Source organism: Perca fluviatilis, chromosome 20, assembly GCF_010015445.1.
Source record: "Perca fluviatilis chromosome 20, GENO_Pfluv_1.0, whole genome shotgun sequence".
Classification (NCBI taxonomy): domain Eukaryota; kingdom Metazoa; phylum Chordata; class Actinopteri; order Perciformes; family Percidae; genus Perca; species Perca fluviatilis.
The window spans coordinates 12650328-12671603 of record NC_053131.1 but is presented as its reverse complement, the minus strand read 5'-3'; the positions used below and the strand labels follow the sequence as shown (position 1 = coordinate 12671603).

Sequence of the window (21276 nt, the reverse complement as noted above, 5' to 3'; positions counted from 1 at the left end):
GGTGTAAAATAATGTTGCTTCATGTTCTACGGTTGTTGTTAAACATGCTTTGCAGGCTGAATGCCAAATTATTAGAAATGTAGCTTTGTCAGATTGTCAACAACCTGATAATGGATGCTAATAAAGATTTGCTGAATGTCATATTGTGCATTTTCCAAATACTGGCTGCTTGTTTCTGTGTAAAACGGAAGAGTGTATTTACTGTTTAAGGTTTATACTGTTCACAAAATGCCATTGATGGGGCTGATTGAAACCTTTACATTGCTGTTATTTAGATATTAAGATTTTATGGATGCATGTCTTCCAAACTTTATCTGGTTAGAGTAGTCAAAGATTAAGACAAAAACACAGACCTGAATAATAATGTTTATTCATGAGACATTAGTACTCTATGGAGCCACCAGGGGGCAGAATATTTTGTGTGTGTGTGTGTGAGTGTGAGAGAGTGTGAGACCAACATCTCTTGTTCTCTTCCTCCTCTGCAGGCTCTAAATCCAAAGTCCTGGCTCCACAGTGGGACATCATGGCCAAACGGCTGAGCGAAGCCGCGCGGCCCTCAGTCTCCCTGCAGGATGAGGTACACGAACTAGACTGATCACTCCGTGGGAACAACCTCTACTACAAACCGCAGTGAGGTGAGTTTTTTTTCTTTTCTTCTTAGCTCTGTAGTCTCTGTTGTCTTGCATTCTTCTCTAAGGTTTTGGAGTATCTTTATTCAAAAAACTCCATATAAGACTGCTTGTCCGGTGTGACACGCACTTTATTTTTATACTTTATATTTTTATATGTTTACTAGAGATGCACCGATTACAACTTTCTAGGCCGATTCCGATTTTCATTGAGTTAGGCCAGCCGATACCGACTTTAGCCGATTCCAATTTCATTTTTTTCTAACCACTTTACAGCACACAAATATTTATTTTCTATCTTTTCTTTAATAGAACATTTTGCACAGAACAGATAATGGATCACTATAAAATAGAACTATATAAATGACTCCTGGAGTGGGAAACTCACACACATCTAAAGCGCAATGTTAGAACCATTTCCTTCTTTTCGCATCCAATATCCAACTAAAAAAATGTGATTTTGGTTTTTGGTGTCATCCACGCCCTACTTTTTCCTTGCAGGTGTTGCATATTGCAAACTTGTTATCTTCTGCACACACGCTGAAGAATTCCCAAACTGCTGACATGTTGCAGGTTAATTCACGCGGTTCCCTACATGTGCGAGAATAGCACGGACCCGCGCTTCACACCGCGAGCGGGTACGCGTGCCACACACGGTGGAAAAGTTGAGAGAAAGGAAAAAGAGACTGTGCTGTCGCGTCCGTGTGTGTGTGCGTCCTTGAGAACTGTAACTCGTATAACTTATGTTGTCAGTTAATTGTAGCGTTGACCGGCATGAAATTGGCATATGTCAGACTGACCTGCCGGTCGCCGGTCATGGCCGAGAACGTGAAATCCGGCCAATTCCGGTCACCGGCCGGTCTATCGGTGCATCTCTAATGTTTACTTATTGTGCCTCGTGGGTATATTTATCCTCTCTGGAGTGAAACTGCAGCTTATTTCACTTACTATTTTGGGGGGGAACACACCTACACACTATTTTCTACTGCTTCTGTGGTAGAAGTGTGCAATAGTTTTGTAGAGTTTGGCTACTGTATTGGGCTAAAACGCAACGCCAAAAAAGGGCAAATGAAAATTTGACACAGACCCTTTTTCAGGTGGTCTCGGTCAGATTGTTAGTCCGTATCCATCGACAGATTTCACACCAGCCGTAACGAACCAAACAAAAAACGTTTATATATATATTTTATATATGTGTGTGTGTATGTATGTATGTATGTATGTGTATAGATGGATGGATGGATGGTTGGATGGATGGATGGATGGATGGATGGATGGATGGATGGATGGATGTTTAGGCCGGCTACACACTCCCTGCGTGGCGTGTCCGTTTTTATTTTGGCTCCCATGTTAACAGGTTACAGCTTGCACGCTGCCTGCGTGACACGCACGTCTCAGGTGCGGCGAAAACGCGTGCATGCTCGAAATAGGACCGACGCATAGAATAGGAAAATATGTTTATATGTCATTTTGACACAAATACATATTAATAAATGACAAGTTGATGTTTGAAAGTCTCTAGGATTTGACATAAATGCAGATATAAATGTAATTTAAAAAAAATAATAAATAATTATTGATTTTCAAATATCGCACCTGTCAATACAGACTGAGATATTCTATATTGCTATTTTGCCGTCAATACTGCCGACGTTGTCTTTGCTGTAATCAAATCGGTATATATTTATGTTTAACATGAAGTATACTGTTTGAGGTCAGTAAATCAATGGGAGACATACATGTGTGTAGACCAGGCTAGACCAGGCTCTTTGGTGTGCAAAGACAGAAAAATCCACGCAGCCGCAACAGAAACGCCATGCTCACGCCACGCAGGCAGTGTGTAACCAGCCTTACTCCTCAAAGCAGAGGCCGCGGGTTCAACTCCGACCTGCGGCCCTTTGCTGCATGTCATTCCCTCTCTCTTCCCTTTCATGTCTTCAGCTGTCCATAAATAAAGGCTTAAAAATGCTGAAAAAATTATCTAAAAAAAAAACGCACCGGAGTTATTTTAAACCCAATCAAACAGGTTATGTGTAAAAGCACACTAAAGGGTTTTTTTTGTTGTTGTTTTTTTTAAAGACTATTGCAATGTTCTTTCACCATCTTTCAGAGAATTGTTTACGTCAGAGTCCATTTCACATTTTGATACATATTATGTAAAGTGTTTTTTTTTTTAGGTCGTGAATTATGGATTATGGAATTGTATTTAGAGTTGTATACAGTATATTACTATGGTAAATAGAAGATATTGTTTAATAATGTAACTGTAGTCATACTGATTACATTGCCAGCCAAGGAAACTCAAACATAAAACCGTGACAACAAGAGAACCGCTCCTACTCACTTTCCTTTTTGTGTCTCAGCAGAGGGGGACATGAAATGGAAAGGCATTTTCCACCAAACCATAGTCGAGGGCAGCTGAGGAGAGGACAGCGTTGGCCACCTTCCTTGAGTCAGTACGGGTCTGTCACACTGCTGAAGACCAATCAGAAGATGAGCCTGACTGTACAGGACTGTGTTTATTACTTACATTTCTCGTTATTACTGTCCTTGTAATTATTGTTATTGTTATTATAATTTTTTTTACCAACTATAACTCCGCTTATTGTTTGTCGATCAAACGATGGAACTTGTGAAGTTTCATGAAAAATGCTTGCAGATCCCTGTGGAAAAGGGTCGAAGGACTGTAACATAAGCCACTTGCATCTTCTACGTTTTTGTTTTTTTAACAAGTTAAATTCAACAAGGGGACGCACTTTTAGTTCAGTGACACGAGTTAACTCCTTGTCTTTTGTTTCAATGAATTTGAATGCTTTATGGGAAATCTTCTGTTTTGTGAGCCGGCCCTACTCTTCAGGCCAGAGAGGTTTAACTTATTGAGAAAGACTTGCTGTTTTTTCTACCTTTTTCACAAGTAATGCATCTATGCTTAGATAATGTAATTAAAAAAGATAATTGATTTTCCCTCTTCTTTTGGTGTCTGTGCACAGAGGTGAAAGGTGTTTTTCTTACTCGCAAAGGTATGCAAACAGGGTATATGCAAAATTTATTCCAAATTGCTTCATATGTTTTGAACCTAAAAAATTATCAGTATTAGAAAAGATTAAATGCACAAACACAGCCATGTTTTGTAAGCAAACGTCAAAAAAAAAAAAAAAAAAATCAAGAATGTGTTCTGCTTTCATGTCCAGTTATTTTGTCAATGTGTTTATTTTATGTTCATTAGTAGCTTGTCTTGATATAAACCTCAGTCATAGGTCGATATAAGAAAATATACAAATATACAAAACATCTGCTGACAGTCATTTCTGTTGTATCCATCTCTATCCATTTAGATAGCGAGCTCGGCCGTTCATTCTTGACCTTGGAAACGGACCAAATAATAATAATATTTGTTTATAATGCACTTCTTAAAACAGAGTTGCAAAGTGCTTAACATGGGAAAAACAAGATTAAACCATTCGGCATAATGCATGAAATAGAATAAAATACCCAACCATAAAATAAGACGGAACAGAAAGAACGTATTGGAACTTTCTTAGATGTGTAATTGGGTGGTCTCTCTCAGTTTTCCCATTAAATCCTCTCAAACTGTCAGATTGTATGCAACAAATGTGTAAACTGCAATTTTGCATGTCTCTAAATATGTCCTAGTCCAGCCTTTGGCTTCAATTAGAGCTTAGTTCTTCTCGGTCTGGGCTTGTACGTGCTCTGGAGAAACTCAATATTTATAGCATCTGCTCGTACTTATCACAGATGAATGTTCTCGCCTGCTATTTTCTGATTCAGTCCACTCATCTGTAGGTCGATGCTGATTGCTAACGTAATGATTCTGACTGAGCTGAGCGCCCCTGCTGTCTTTACGGGGCTCTGTGGAAAATGACGTCCGTAAGGTATTTTTTAGTATCCACCATTAATGTCCAATTGAAATATCTGGTTAGAGAGCATACAGATAACGTTATTACAATTCTCTTCAAATCACTGAGCAGGCACTCACGTCTTTTTGACAGGGACCTTTTGAAGACCACTTAAAACTAGAAGGAATGGCCAATTATCAGGGTCGATATTTCAGTTACATCGTGTACTACATTATCATATATCAGGTTTAATCGTTTTATCAGAATGGGTATTGCCATTGTTACTGTAAATACACCAAGGAGCGACCATGAGCTAATCCTGCACCAGTAAAGGGGTGGAAAGTAACTAAGTACACTTTTGATGTATTTGAGTATTTCCATTTCCTGCTACTTTATACTCTACTACTTCTGAAAGGTAAATATTGTACTTTTTACTCAACTACATTTATCAGACAATTTAAGTTATTTTAACAGATTCAGATAAATAACACAAAATATAATCAACCATACATTATGATGTATTATTATAGGTTAAGATAAAACTGTATGGACAATAACATAATATAGGACCTACAATATATACCTTATACCAAATGTGTACAATATAACTGCAGGATGTGCAAAAATATTGATCAGGTGTGTCAGTCCATGGCAATGGGGGTCCCGGCCTTGATGTGGCGAGCTGCAGATGGATACTTTTAAGAAATACTTTTCACATAATTCTGAATGCAGGACTTTTTCTTGTAACAGAGCATTTCTACACTGTGGTACTGTTCCTAAGTATTGGTTTCTTGTAATGACCTAGTGATTACAAGGAATCCTCTAAAAAGACATGTAAGGGCGCCCGGGTGGCTCAGTTGGTTGAGCGCGCGCATAAGAGGTTTATTCCTCTACGCAAGGCCCAGGGTTCGAATCTGACCTGCGGCAGGTTTCCTACATGTCTTCCCCCTTTCTCTCCCCTTTCATGCTGTCCTGGTGATTAAAAATGAATGAAAATTAAATGCCCAAAAAATTATCTTAAAAAGAAATGTAAGACAGCAATGCTCAGATCACCAATGCTACATGTCAGAGTAGAGTTTCTACAGTCTTCTGGAAAGTCTGGGAAATGAACTGAATATATTGTAGTCTAGGCCTTAAAAGCTTTTGGAAATGGACAAAATTGGCACCCTTTAAAACACAAATTGTGAAATGTTTTTTTGGTAGAATATAAAATAGAAAAAAGGGTCTCTTACAGTCCACTACTGAAGAATAATTAACAGGAAGAGATTGTAGTTTTCAGCCACTGACTTCCTGTAATAACGGATTGCAAGTCGTTACCTAAGCACTTGTTTGTAACTGATTATAGCAGAATAACTCCCCTGGCCTGAAGGAAGTGACTGATACACTGACACTGATATTGATATATGGGTTTCAGGCTGCTAAGCACCTAACAAACACCAATCCTGTCTCTTTCTAAAACAAAGATACACGGAAAAGATACATTATTATTGGCGCAGGTGTCACCTATACTTGTGTCACTGGATATGTGTGAAGGTTCACAACTCAAACGGCAAACTACAAATATCTGAAAGTGTAGTTAAACAGGAAGTCTTCGAAAGTTTGAAAAAAATATGTCTGAACAGGAACAATGAAAAATGTGTGCTATGATTGTGTACGTTTTATGAGAATTTCATATAATTGAGCTAGAAATTCAAGTCAGAATTAGCTACCTTGAGAGTGAGACACAGAAAATTATGTGAATGAGGGCAGTAATAACCTAACTTTAGCTGCTTTGAGCTTTAAAGGCACATTTCTTACAACCAGGTAAAATTAAATGTCCCCTGTTGGGATGTTTGTGCAATGTTTAGCCGCTTTTAACAATATGTTCTAGTTATTAAACAGAAATAACATAAATATAAATAAATTATAAATGTTAGTAATCCAGTAATTTACTTTGAAAAATGTGGTAACACTTCATTTTAACCAACCACCTATTTAGCTTTTATAAGCAGAAATAATTGGTAAATGGTTGATAACACTTCCAAGAGCAATAGGGAAAACAGTAGGCCCTATCAATATTAAACGTTTTTTTTTAACCATTTTGTAATAATTACAATGAAAACAATATATTAAACTATTATTATTATTAACTATAGCTAGCTTAACCACACTAAACATGAAATCTAGCTATATGGCAATCATTATCCTACATGTCAATTACAGGAAACCGCTAAAAAGTAAGTAAAATTAGCTAGCTAGCTTTGTTTGACCAAGGCTAGCCGTGGCTATTTCTACATGCTAGCTTGCTTCAACAAGAAGATTTTGGCGAGATTACAAGGTAAAGTGTTTCATTTTTCTTTTGTGAATGCAATGTGCCTCCCTAAATAGTAGCTAGTCGGGTAGAAAGCGGAAAAACGGCTGTCTGCCTGGCAACCTGTCCAGTCCAGCACATAACTGCCCATAAAACCAACAAAAATGTTATTTTTACACTACGCTTTTATACATATTCAACGGACGAGATATAACCTGTTAGCTAATTCGTGAGCTTTCAAAGTTGCTGGTAGGTGTTTTTTGTTCCTTTTGGACGCAGTCTTTATGCTAAGCTAAACTAGCTAACGTTACTGTCTTGTGGCTGTAAGCTAACGTTAGGTTCATATCGAAAGAACAGGTATTTTAGTTTTTAATTAGAGTTATTCTCAACATGTCAAACTATTCTTGTGTCAGTGTCCATACATCTGCTTACAGTTAGCTAGCTACATTATGAGTTTAAAGTACAGTGTTACCGTGAGTCATTTATTCTCCACTATGCTTAACGTTAATGTTATTTGTTTAACTTTTTGGGTGGCCACTGTGCTTAAATATTAACTATGCTCGCTCAACGTCCTTTGGGACTACACAGACTGACTGAGGGGACTTTAAGCCAAGTAACTACCAGTCTGGATGTCTGCACGCTGAGCTGCGGTGAAGAAATGGTTAAATCAAGGATGCAAAAAGTGCGTGAGTCCGTCTGAGCATTTGCTGCTGCTGCTGCTGCTGCTTCTGCTGCTGCTGCAGTGAAGTAAAATGTGTCAATTTCCACCGGACAGCAGAGACACCGTGAAGGAAGGAGAAGCCGGGGAAACAGACGAGCTGCAGACCAAGCACCGCGACATCCTGGACAATATCCCCGGGTGATGTGTTTGATCCGCTGGCCTGTGTGCTGAGGGAGACACCGCCGAGCTTAATCTGAAGGTAAAAAATAAATAAATAAAAAAAAAACTGCACTGAGGATGATTCATGTCTGTCTGCTGGAGCCGATGTAGCCAACATGTTAGCATGGCTTTTCATTGTGTTTCTAAAGCTTTTAAATTATATACTGTGTTTTCTTAACTTACCTAGCTAAATTGGAAATAGCGTTCGGTCATCCTTAATGAGTGCTTGCTTGCAAGTTGGCAGCTTTACAAGCGTATTTTTTATTTTTTTTACTGTGTCGCAAATTAAATGCACTGTAATCAATGCAGAGTAAAAAAGCTGCACATAAGGTTAAAAAACAGGATGCATCCCTCATCATTTGGCACTGTCGATATAAGCTCAGAAAGATGACTATGTGTGTGTGTAATTGTGTCTTGTACATTTCAATGATGCTTTGCAAGGGATAGAAGTGTTTCCAAGTCGCCTTAGTCAGATTTCAGAGGGCTTTTTTTTAAATTATTGGTAGAGGATAACCGTACCGCACTGCTCAGTGGGAAGGAGGCGTGATGCTGCAGCGGAGTCCCGGAAGCCGGGCCTGCGCACTGGCCCGTGGGACAAAACATGATGATTTTGGCCATCTAATGTAATTACATCCCGTGGAGTTTTATCTACAGAGGCTATTCATTACTATCATTATTTCATTTATTGGTCACATTTATGGACGCAAAAAATCGTGCTATATGTGGCTGTGGGTTGGATTTCCAAAATTCCTCATTGATTTATTCCATATAAGGCCTGCAGTTCACTATCCTTTGGGGTGAAATAATCCGTGCTGCTGCTGCCATGGTAGCTCATATTCCCCCTTAGCTTTACACAGACTGTATTGACATTTTGGACCTATTTATAACCCACGCACAAGCCTCAAAATGACCCCATAACAAGCACTGGTTTAAAAAAAATAAAAATCAGCTGTGTGGACACTTGGTCGAAGTTAGTTTAGTGTTAAGTATAGGCCTGTCAAAATGCAATCATGCAATTATTTCAGTTCCTGCTTCTTATTATAACAGACCATATAGGGTATGTTGGGAATGCCCATTTGTACAGCAGGTTAAAGGCACATAAAAGGTCACTGTTGAGGCAGAGGAGTTTCCAAACCAAAATGTTCCAGTGTGTGAGTGAGAATAGAGGTGGAGATCACAAATCGCTTTGCTGATTCAAATAATTTGTTCAGTTCAAAGATTCATAGCCACTGACTGTGTAGTTTGTTCACTTCCCCCCCCCCACCCCCCCTCAGCTCAGTGGTCGCATGACTGTGCACACACAAGCACCATATATTGCCAGGCTGCTTCTGCTCCAGGCTGTCATGTTCAGTTCAGTACAAAACTAACCTATAAAAGCACTGTTTAAGTTTCTCATTAATTCAGTTACAGTTTAAAGTTTTTTGTTTGTTTGTACATGTGCTGAAGACCTCTAGTAGGAACTTCCCATTGAGACAGTAAGGGCACACACATAGTTGTTGTTGAGGGGAAGAAGTTACTTCCCCAAACCTAATTTCTCCTGTAGGTGTGTGAGGGAATTTACTTTGTCTGTACTGCTGCACTGTTCCAATACAGGTACAAAATGCTCCATAATATAAAGAATAAAAGCAAGCATATTTTCGCCAAAGAGGACTTTGGAGGAAGTTTTTTTTTAGCAGAAAAATATTTATTTACAGTACATACAGTATATTGGTCACCATTCTTTAATAACCAAATTTAGAGGGTCCTTATTAAAAACGTTTGTTTATATGGGAAAAAAGTATATTCATTTTTATAACAGTGATTTTGTATTTGCTTTAAAAGAGGTTCCTGCACCTTTTAGACTTTGGGTACACATAAAAACACTAAACAGCATGCTAAATATCTCACTTTGTTCAAAGCAGGTGACTGTTTAGCTCAAAAGCTCTTTTGTTTTTCAAAGATCTTTTGTTACTTAAACCTTCACAGAGCAGCCAGCATCAATTATGCATTGTCAATGATTGATTATAAAGCTTCTTTGTCTGATAACACATTAACAGGCGCATGCATCCCTCCATTAGAGGCATTACTCTCCACTGCAGCATGATGAGCATGTCAGTAAATCTCCTGCTTTCTCTGTAGCTGCTCCAAGATTTTTAATCTATGGGGCATGACCCACGTGCTAATCAGGACAAAGGGCTTAGCTTCCATGTCTAAAGGCGCTGACACACCAACCCGATTATCGTCTGTCGGACAGTCTGGCGAGGTCGGTGACTCAAGTCTGTTCGGTGTGTTCCGTGCCGTCGTCAGTCGGAGCAGCCATCGGCCTTCATTTTGGCCGATTCGACTTGTTGAATCGACAGCGTGCTCCGTCATTTCCGGTTTTCATTTTTTGGGCGACAATACAGATTAGCACCGCCTGCTGTTATGGAGACGTATTACATCTCACGCATGTGCAGAATATACGCTCAAGTCGGCGTCACTTTGGTGTGTTCCGAGACCCTTTTTTGGGAGACGGGAGCCATCTGATCAGTCCGACTGCCTTTTCTGCCGTCGTTCGGCCGTCTGATTGGTGTGTCAGAGCCTTTAAGGTGCAGACACACCAAGCAGATGGCAAAGATCTAGTGGTGACGAAGGCCAACTATGGCGTCGCACCACGTCGCCTGTGTCTTGGCCAAAAAGTTGCGCGTGAACACTGCTAAAGACCAACTAGCATGTACGTTCTGTGCCTGCGTGAGAGGAAATACTGTAACTCTCCATGCCAGCAGGCGGCGGTGAGCCACCTGGACATGGTTTAACCAGATTGTCCATCTCCTGGGCTGTCATCTGTACTCTCAGCAAATAGTCTCGCTGCTGTATGGAAGCGGAGGGACTAAGAGGCAGCTACACTGGTTACAGAAAATGAGCCGAACAAGTTGTCACTCATCTGGTGATAGCACTGTGCTTTCTTAGACTGTGACAAGAGTGTGTGAATGAAACATTAAGTTGTTAAATATTAGTAATTTAGTGGCCTGCTAGTTAGCTAGCTTGCTTGCTAAGGCGCTCAGTTGTCAGTCTAGCACCAACCACGGTACAGAGAGAGAGAGAGAGGTTTACAGTCTTAATGACTTTAATTTATAGGACATTATTTTATTACTTTATTTTGTAATGTGTAGGTACAGTATGTAGATATTTTTAAAAGACAGGTTTATGTTGAAATAAATATACCTAAACAAGTAGTTATGTATCTCGTTGTACGTTTGCCCTTTTATTGGCCGCTGGCTGACAATCTCCTTGGTGTCTCAGAACCATTAGGTTCTTTTATTAAACTGCAAAGAGCTCAAAAGCTGTAGTGTGTGGGGGACTAATATAGGGAGAAAGATAGAGGGAAAGAGAAGATGCTTTTAGAGAAGGTTTGAACTTTAAAGGTCAGTTTGTTAAAAGGTAATTTTGTGATATTTATTGGGTGATTAAGAGACAGACAGACGGGCAGGCAGAGACAGAGATAGAGAAGAAGAGGTACAACAGAAGACCAGAATAGATTAAAAGTCAGAGTTGATTGCAGCACAGTGTGCACCCGGCCCCAAAGACGAGGCACCATATGGAAGAGTGAACAGACTTTGCAATATACCATCAAGTCGAAACGACCGAGAGGTTTTGTTCTAACATCAGCAGAAAGTGACACCTTAAGCTGCCACTACGCTTCACCAGAACTGCATGTCGGATGGTTGAATAGTTTAGGAAACCCCCTCCCCCAACACATCATACCAACCACTTCTTTTCCTGTATATCTGGGCCCACATCCTTATTACAAGCATTAAGTTGCACCTATCACATTTTTCCTCTCCATCCAAACACCTACAGTAAAATAGTCAGGATATCGGCTGATACTGAGTTCCCATGTGAAACCAAACCATGTTTGTATTTGTATACCTTAGTTATTCCTTATCTTTCATTCATATACCAATAAACCCATACAGCTTTTATTTACAATTATGTTTTTGTTGTTTTTTATACCTTGGTCTTGAGAGAAACAATATGAAAAGATATTTAGATTCAGCGGTATTAAAATATCCTATAATGGTGTACTTAATTAAATGTCACATTAGAGGTATATAGCTTGATGTAATACAGAACATGTCATTTAGAAACTATTTACAGATAAATATCCAGATGGTAATTAGCACTGGGCGATACGACATATTGTCAAATATTGTGACATTTTAACACATTTTGCTATTGGTGCTTTAGGGAACACTTTGTTGTCTTCCTTTCTTTTGGGTATATTTGTTATATTCTTTCGGGAATTTGTGCCTTTTATTTTGATAGTGGATAGATGAGGGGAGACAGGAAATGAGTGGAGAGAGAGGAGGGATCTCGCTGGATTAAAACCGGGAATGTTGGGATTACATTCTTCTTAAAGCCCTAAACCACCAGGACGCCCTGGGAAAACTTTATTTGTAGTTATTTGTAATGTGAATATACAATATTTTAAGTTCAGAAAAGTATATATTCTAAAAATAACACTTAAATAGTTGCTTAAATACCTTTACCATGTATTTCAACATTACAATAACTAAATCCCAGGAGATTTCAAATGTTATTACAATATTATTCATATTACAGTACCTTGATTTCTTACCCCCATTTTGTCATTTAAAAAAAAAAACTGAGTCCAGTGTCTGACTGATACCTGATTTGTTGGATAAAGTTAGAATCCCAAGGCCAACCCGTTGGGATTGGATTGGCAACATGACAGTTCTTTTTTAAAGGGTAGTATAAAAAACGTTTACATCTTCTATACAATGTTAAGGACAAAGAGTTATGAATCTCTGGTAACAAATCAATAGAGCCTTTTGGATATAAACCCTTCAGAGTGCAGCTCTGTCCTATCACTCTTTGTACATAGTGCCCTCCTCCCCCACCACTCTGCTTGTTTTGTTCAGGCTTTCACCTTGCAGATATAGAAAGGATGTCTACTATAAAGTTATATGAGGCTCTTTGGCTGTGCCGTTTCCAGGCTTTTAGTCTTAGCCCTCATGGCGTCTCTTCTACTCTATCATCAGCCGTACTTGTTTGCGATAACTCGGATACTATATGTGTCTCTGGGGGAATATCTAGATTTCGGAGTGGGAGTCGGAGTATTTTCCCCACAACTACTTCCAACGCTTTCTGTGTGTAAAAAAACAAGTGCAACGTCATGCATTCATGTAAGAAAGAGTGCGGATTTTAAAGCGATTAGTGCGGCAGGACCCGCTCTGTGACAACAGGCTTTTCGTCCTGCCTGTGAGTGTGACCATTGGGAACAGTTCTAAATATTTTTGTCCTGAGATGTGGTTGGACGACACGTTGAATAAATTAGTTGTTTTTTTCAATGATATTTTGGGTAAAGGGGATTACAACTCTATTTATATTTATAAGACCTGCTCCAGATGGAGACGGAGACGTGATGCTGTTTAGGATTAGAGCCAGCTCGCTGTTTTAGGGGTAATTGATCTGTCTTCGCAATTGATCGGATCAATTTATTTTGTGCTGCCTCGGAAAGTTCACCTGCTCCCCGCTTTTCCTCACTTGACACACTCACACACACTTCTCGTCAATCACTCAATCAATTGCCCATCACACACACAAACAAGAAAATGTGTTCAGCATCAATAAGTGGTGACTCTTACTTTATGTGCAGCTGTCAGATTTCAGGGCAGTAGTCCTGCATGGGTACATTATTATTTGAAATACTGATTAATTTGTAGATTTAAACTTTTTTTTAAAATCAATTTATTAATAAATATAAAACAGAGAAAAGCAGCAAATCCTAAGCTGGAACCTATATTTAGCACTTTTGCTTGATAAATGACTTAAACGATGATTCAACAAGCAGAATTGTTGAAAATAAAGCAGGGCTTAGGTCACCTAACCGCATTGGATACTGCTGCTTTCTATACGCCGCGCTGCAGCCGCCCAAAGTGACCTTCCAAAAGTCTGCATAGACCTTGGATCTGTGCCAGAGCCAGAGAGCTGCAGTACATTGACAGGGATTATGGCATGATGAGAGGTCAGCAATGGGTTAGGTTTCTGATTTAATCACAAAGTCAGAGTTCAGCAGCTGTCGGCACAGTATTTTGGTTTTTGTATGCAACCTTTGCTGACCCTTCATAATGGTGTGTTTCTTTGTGCTTGTGTCTGTTTACCTGCAGCCGGAGGAGTGTCTAACTGACAGACCCTTAAAGCTTGTTCTCGTACACTCCCTTTCTCTCTCTCTATCTCGCTCTTAATCTTTCTGTTTCATTTAAAAACACACACTCAGTTGGTGTCTTCCCTCTGTGTCCTCGAGCAAACCCCTGGTGGTTAGACTTCCCTCCCTTTCAGTTCAGGCAGCACCCTGCCTGTGTTGTGTCCTCCCTTGGTGATCGGGAGGTTTACAAAGCAGGCAGCTCTGTCACATTCGCTATTCTGAACCCCATCCCACTGCGATGTCCCGTAGCGGGGTTCAATACAGTGCGATGGCGAAGTGGGCTGCCGCAGCAAGAGCTGGCAGGAACCTTGCTGATCAATACACAGGGCCAATGTGGGTTGGTGGGCGATATACTACAGTAGCAGCAACAACAACAACAGAATCAAAAAGCACCCAGTGTGTGAACTGTTTCATGCCGAGGCAGCAAGTCAATAGCTATGCCTTAATACACACAGAAAGGGTAAGTGGGGGCATCCTGGCAGCTTAGGTTTTTTTCTATTTTTACAACTTTTTTTATTAAAATTTTAGCTTACGGTTTTAAGACGCTGATCATGTCATCACAGCAACGTGGGTTTCAGTCCGGCCAAGGACTTTTGTTGTATTTCATCCCTGATAATGTTGTAATGATGTTAGAGCAAAAATAAACGTAACATGTCAAAACACATTGTGGACATGATTTATGGATATTGAACATTTGTAAAGAATTTGTAAAATTTTGTGTAGGAGAAAAACTTGCATGCTTGCAGTTAGAAATCACGTCTTTGGAGCCCAGATAGCTCAGTTGGTAGAGCAGGCGCCCATATATAAAGGTTTACTCCTCAACGCAGCGGGCCTAGGTTTGACTCCGACCTGTGGCCCTTTGCTGCATGTCATTCCCCCTCTCTCTCCCCTTTCACATCTTCATCTGTCCTGTCAAAAATAAAGGCCGAAAATGCCCCAATAAATAATAATAAAAAAAAAGAAAAAGAAATCACATCTTGCTATATGAAGCTACTAAAATGAAAGGACTAACATAAACAGAAAGACATACAAAACAGATTTTGTGAAATGTTGATTTTCAGCAGCGGATGAGTCTGAAATCTCTTTTTCCAGGAAGTAAAACGCTACATGGGGTACTAGTGGGCTGAGTGTTGATCAAATGGTGCAGGCGATGGAAAAAGAAAAGGAGAATTGAATTGTAAAAAAAAAGGAAAGGAAAGTGGATGGGGAGAAAAAAAAGGCAGCATGTAGCATTCTTTACTATAACAGGCAGCTAATTGTAGATGTTTCTGATGTAGTAAACCCATTTTACTCCATCCAGTTCTCTCCGCAGGATAAAGCATAATGCTTAAAATATTGAGCAAAACCTCGTTTGACCCAGGTGTGCTTGGATGGATGAAAGAGTGAGAGTTTCTCAGGCAGGCAGTGAAAAGATGGTATAAGGGGTTAACGGAGGTCAGTTATCCATCACAGTTCCTCACATGAAACCCTTGTTCCTTGTTTTGGGAGAAATGTGCTAATCCCCACGGGCCCACTCTGGGCCACAGCCAGCCTTTTGAAGTCAAAAAGAGGCCAAAAAACCGGCTCTTGTTCTTCAAACAAGCTTTTGTACTCCTAACCTTACTCTGAGCTTGTATTTTGCAGAGCGGTTATGATCCATTGTATAATGGTTGCTGATGTGACACAGTTTCCTCTGGGGGCATTGTTTAGCAGAAGATATACACTCAGTGGCCTTCTCAACCGTGTGGTCTTTGAACTCCTCTGTATGATGCTGTTTGCTTTCAGTGTTTTTTATTAGACATGCGGTGTGATAAAGAAAGAAGAGGAAGGATCCAACCCTGCGTGGGCCTCTTGACACCTGATACCAAAGCCTGTGTGTGTCAAGCTGCGAGATTTGGAAAAAGAGCACATGATGTAGGCAGTCAGATGATAAAGCTATACCTTACATAAGAGACCCCCTCAGTCAGTCAGTAAATAGCATCAAGTGAGGGAAGGCCATAGAGTTAAAGTCCTCTGAAGTCCTGCTGTCTCTAATTTCATCTTCCTGAAGTGTTTATTGCCCTGTCCTTAATTGAATTTTTGGCTAGGCATCATTTGCAATAGAAGTTGTAATCCTTAAGATTTCAGCCCTGGTTGATTTGGGGACACCCGTGGTTACTGGCCAAGTGTGGTTAAATACGACCGCAGACACTCAAACAGCTACCTTTTTAACTGAAGATCAACTGGTGTATCCGTTTACAGTACAGCCCAACAAAAAAAAATAATAAAGTAGTCCGTCAATGATCTATATTTTTTCCATTATGTCATGAGCAACCGTGATGATTTCATGCTGTGCACAGCATAAGTAGTTTTTCACACAACAGCAGGACACAGTAAGAGGATTTGGTTACTTGCTGAGGAGTTGGAGGTGTGCTCTTTATCTACAGCTCACTGGGGCTGTTTTTTTTTTTTTGGCCTGCAATATGTAAAACTGAGCCGCTGTCAAAAATATAGAAAATGACTTGTCTTGTTTTGTAGACACGTTTTTGATTAACAACCATGGTTAGCATTTACAGAGGTGACATATACATTTCCTGTGATTTAGCTTCTTCACAATAAAAGTCACTCCATGTTTCGCCAATTGAACGCTTTAAATGTGAAGCAGTAGCAGTAGAATGTTCAGTTTTAATTATCAGTAACTTAGTTCAGTTTCTTATAGGATCCCCATTAGTTAACGCTGTATTACATGCTGCATCATTTTCATGCGGAAATGGCGAACTCTGCCACAAAATAATAGGGTTTAACGATACATCGATCTGGATCGTAATCGATTTAATCCTTGAAAATATCAATACATATCGTATGCTCATAAGGAGCAAGATTCCAGATCGGCCCATCTGAGCTTTCATTTTCTCAAAGGCAGAGTAGGATACCCAGGGCTCGGTTTACACCTATCACCATTTCTAGCCACTGGGGGACCGTAGGCAGGCTGGGGGAACACATATTAATGTTAAAACACCTCATTAAGTGAAATTGTCATGCCATGGGACCTTTAAATGTCTATTTCAGAAAGAAATATCAAAAGTATCAAAAATGGGGTTTGATTTTATGAATTTAAAATGAAGTTTGATGGAGTTGATGATATTGTACCGTGCTGCCTTTGAGTCTCTTTCTTACACCTTTCTTTCGCTACTTTCTCCTCAGACCTGCATCGCGTTATCACAGATAGAAAATTTGCGTGAAAGCAAGAGGAAAGATGGTGACCGTGGAAACCCCAGAGGCTCCTGTACCTCTGACAGCGCTGTCACGCTGGTACCTCTACGCCATCCACGGCTACTTCTGCGAGGTCATGTTCACAGCCGCCTGGGAGTTTGTGGTGAACTGCAACTGGAAGTTCCCTGGCGTGACCAGCGTGTGGGCGTTCTTCATCTACGGCACCTGCATCCTTATTGTGGAGCAGATGTACCTGAAGCTGCGCGGCCACTGCCCCGTGCTGCTGCGCTGCATCATCTACACTTCATGGACGTACCTGTGGGAGTTTGGCACGGGGCTGCTGCTGCGCCAGTTCAACGCCTGCCCCTGGGACTACTCCGAGTTCCGCTACAACTTCATGGGACTGATCACAGCCGAGTACGCCGTGCCCTGGTTCTGCGCCAGCTTCACCGTGGAGCGCTTTGTTATCCGGAAAACGCTTCGGCTGCGATTCCACAAGGGGCCCGAGGACGGTTGGTCAAACAATCAGTTGGATGCCGGGACAGGAGGAACCGCGGGTGGTGGGAGAAGGAGAGAGGGGGGCAGAGGGATGGCAAATGATGCTAATGGCTACCTTAAAGGAGAATGAATGAAGGAAAAACTAAATCGGAAACCAGCCCAATTGCCCTGCTACACCTCCTCTACCCTTCTCAGCCCCTTTTAATAAGCAGTCCTCCCCCATTAACTGTCTGGGGTGAAGACAAATGGACAGCAATGTGCACTGGGCTGGTGTGCAGAGTATCCGAACAGCCAGAAAACAAAACCTAACTGAGGCTTTAAATGCCCAAATCACTCACTTCTCTCTCTACTGTCAACAGAGGCACAATAACTCCATGTTGCTGTGTTTGCTGCATCTCATAACGCACCCACCGATTTCTATGCGGGGTTGGCCTTGAGTAGATCAAGGTCTTGAATGTCCAGGATTACACTTTCGGGAGGGGGGTGGGGAACTGTTGCAAAGATTAGTGTTATCATCCCGCGAAGGAACAAATTCAAGAACTAGAAGAATAAATATTTCTGTTTTTCAAGGGCACATCAGTCTATCTGAAAGCAGAAAGCTTGCTGCATAGTAATCATAAAAAGTAGCTACAGCTGTAACACATTCTTTTTAAAATGTACATATTGTCCTTTAGTATTAATCAAAGTACTGTAGTAATGTAGCTACACAAATCTCTTTAAAAACATACCGTCCACCCTGAGGCTCCGTGTGTCAGCGTACATCATGAACAATGTTTTTAGTGAATACCCACAATGTCTGGGGAAACGATGCATGAAAAAAAAAGTTGTCTTCCAATATAATATACATTTCTACAAAGCTCATTGAGCAGTCGTACTGTAGTACGTCTCAGTCTGTCAGTACTCAGTCTGCTGCTGGTGTGTGGGGGGGTCGGCCAGTTATGGTCGATTCCTGGTTGTCTCCTCCTGACAGCACGTTGAAGTGTCCTTGAGCAAGACACCGAAACCCCAAACTGCTTGCGCTGAGCAGGTTCACAGCCTTGCATGGCAGCTTCTCTGCTGTGTGTGTGTGTGTGTGTGTGTGTGTGTGTGCGTGTGCGCGTGCGTGAAGGCTAATTTGAGATATTTAAAGGCGCTAAATATATGCAGTCCATTTGCCATACCAGCAAGGGCGCTTTTCTGTTAATGGCAATGATTGAGTCATGAGCTGCAGCATAAAGCGCCGAACCTCTTGATAATTTTTTTCCGTTTTCCTAAAAACTTTCCATGTCTGGATGTCCATTTTGTGTGCTTTAATGTCATCTCAGATCTGCTGGGGTCAAATAAGCCTCATCCTTATTCTCAATCATTGGAAATCAATCAGTCAAATCATACAAATTTTGCTTTGATTCTTTTTTTTTTTCTTTTTTTTTTATTATGCCAGTTGCCACATGATCAAAAAAGTGTTTGTTCATTAATAAAGTAGCAATAGTAAATTTTGAGTGACACAGAATGACAAGTAGTTTAGGTGTCACGTCAGGTTTCCATATTTGAGCTTTTTAACTTGAAAATACATTTTAGGAACAAACGCCACATTCACAAGTTATGCCCATCAGAGTGTTGTTGGTCCCACATTTTCACCCCATTTTTCATGACCCCTCTCGATTTGCATTACAGTTAGTTTAAAGCTATAGTGCGTAGTTTCTGTCGCCCCCTTGAGGAATTTCAAAGTAATGACAATAAAACTGTCGGCACGTCCACATGATACAAGCCTTCCGTGATCGCGCACGCGCCCCACCCCTCCTCCACTTAGTCCCTTGTAGCCAAGGAGGTCACGGAGGATTAAATAAACATGATGGACTCTTCAGAAGAGGTCATTATCTTCACTCGAGTTTCTGCGCACGAAAGTCACTGGACGCCACAATCTTCTGAACATAGTCATACTGAGAAATACAGAGAGAGTGGTGTGGAGCTGATGGTCTTAATTAGCTTTGTAGCAACTCATTTGGCAATGGCTTGAATGTAACGGATGTTTATTAATATCAAAAAGTTACGCACTAAAGCTTTAAAAAGTGTGTGAAGGAAGGAAATGTGTGTGAGGAAATATGTAGCAGAGTGTGGTGATTATTTCATTAATTAAAGGAAACCCTCACATTTCTCCTGACATAACAAGTAATTTGCTGCTCATTTCTTTCCAACATTAATGAAGTCACAATTGATTTGGTTTCTTGGTGAATAATGGCCTTTGTGATATTTGACTGGACTTTGACTGACAGCTGACACAATCTACAACTTTCAAACATAATATGACACAAACTAGTCTAAAGTCAGATACATTGCAACATCCAGACTCTTGTACTCCAATCAGGTGAAACATGCATAATGCAAACAATGCTTATCAGGGGCGTAGCACAAAATTCTGGGCCCTATAGAAAGGCATTTTCTATGGGCCCCTCCCCGCATCCACAGCTATTCATTCTAGCATCTTTTTGGGCCCTCCTCACATGATACTCAGTCCCCTTTTTCCCCCCAGTCCGACGCCCCTGATGCTTATTTCCATTGGTGTTGTTACTCTTAATGTTGATCCTGCGACTTCCTGTGCTATGAGTGTTAAGATCAAGGACTGTACACTCACCTTTATGCGCACAGAAGTTGACCGTAATGTTTTCAGCATGAGTCGGTGGGTCTGGTGCTACTGGGTCAGGCATAAAACAGGTCGGACACTTCCCTTTTTACAGTGACTCCAAGGTACCGGGGGATTGACCTCATACATGAAATGGAAACATGGTCGCTGATTCCTCAGGAGGACCATTTATGTTGTTGACTCAATCAAAACATTTTGTGCTGACAATAGTTGACCTCAGCTTTTCATTTCAACTGAACAAATGCAACTACAACAAAAAAAAACATCAAAATCTGTGTTTCCATGACACTACTGGACTATGTGACCTTCATCATTGTGGCTGCAATGGCGTGCTGTGTTTTCCCCCTCACTGTCTCCCCTGTGAGTCCAGAGGGTGGATGGCAGGATGCTGTTCAGTTCCACATGACAGATAAATTGCTGCCACCCAGTGGATACATTGAAAACTGCAGCTAGAACAAACGTTTTATTAAACATGGGGCAACACATAAGACACTTGATGGCCCATAATCATTATTAGGATCAAAAACAGAAAGATGTTTGTTTGTTTATTATTATTATTTAATTTCATACATGAATCAACAAGCTTAAAAGCAATAGAGGCTTCTGACCCAGCAATGATTATTCAGCTGTTAACTTTTTCTCTTTAAAATCTACTCAACAACATTATGAGAACTGGTATGCAGCTAATGTCTTTATCCAATTCTACTGCTTTAATGAGACAAATCACAAAGAACATGCAAAATAAAGTGTATTTGTTCTCTGCAATATATGAATGAAGGAGTATCAGGTATGTATTGCGTGTTTTACAGAGACATGTTCTCTGTATGTACATGTGCATGAAAACGGAACTGATTCTCTGCTATTTTTACCAGGCTGCATGTGTCCAAAGGTTTTCAATTTCTCCTGCAAACAGATTTTATCCAAGTGATTATTAGCCCCCATGTACTGTATATTATTTTTTAATTAACGTGCAGGTTTTTAGTGAAATGGCTGTACCGTAATATCACTCACTTTGATCATGTGCCATGTATGATTTATCAAACTTTTTGGCATTAATGTATGAGTAATGTATTTATTTGATCATAAAACCTGTGTTTTGGAAACCATTTATTTTCTGTGTGCAGACAGCACATTTTCAATAACC

General features: G+C 40.4%; 2 protein-coding genes across 5 annotated transcripts in view; both read left to right on the top strand.

The window, feature by feature from the left end:
- Positions 1-3791, top strand: part of mta1 (metastasis associated 1) — a 49249-nt gene extending 45458 nt beyond the window's left edge. Inside the window, exons 17-18 of one of the 2 annotated variants that reach the window (XM_039786900.1) lie at positions 486-635; positions 2996-3791. In XM_039786900.1, the coding sequence (XP_039642834.1) occupies positions 486-595 (110 nt within the window). In that variant the 3' untranslated portion in view covers positions 596-635; positions 2996-3791. Of the gene's footprint in view, positions 1-485; positions 636-2992 lie in introns of both variants that reach the window. The other variant, XM_039786901.1, reaches the window with a different exon arrangement.
- Positions 3792-6599: 2808 nt separating this feature from the next.
- tmem229b (transmembrane protein 229B) lies at positions 6600-19444 on the top strand. 3 transcript variants are annotated; one of them, XM_039786906.1, is made up of 4 exons: positions 6600-6803; positions 7365-7458; positions 7552-7696; positions 17006-19444. In XM_039786906.1, the coding sequence occupies exon 4, from the start codon at positions 17058-17060 to the stop codon at positions 17640-17642; it is 585 nt and encodes a 194-aa protein (XP_039642840.1). In that variant the 5' UTR covers positions 6600-6803; positions 7365-7458; positions 7552-7696; positions 17006-17057; the 3' UTR covers positions 17643-19444. The 3 variants fall into 3 exon arrangements, with proteins under 3 accessions (XP_039642840.1, XP_039642837.1, XP_039642838.1); XM_039786903.1 differs by having other exon boundaries at positions 6600-7025; XM_039786904.1 differs by lacking the exon at positions 6600-6803 and having other exon boundaries at positions 7052-7458.
- The last annotated feature ends 1832 nt before the right edge of the window (positions 19445-21276 follow it).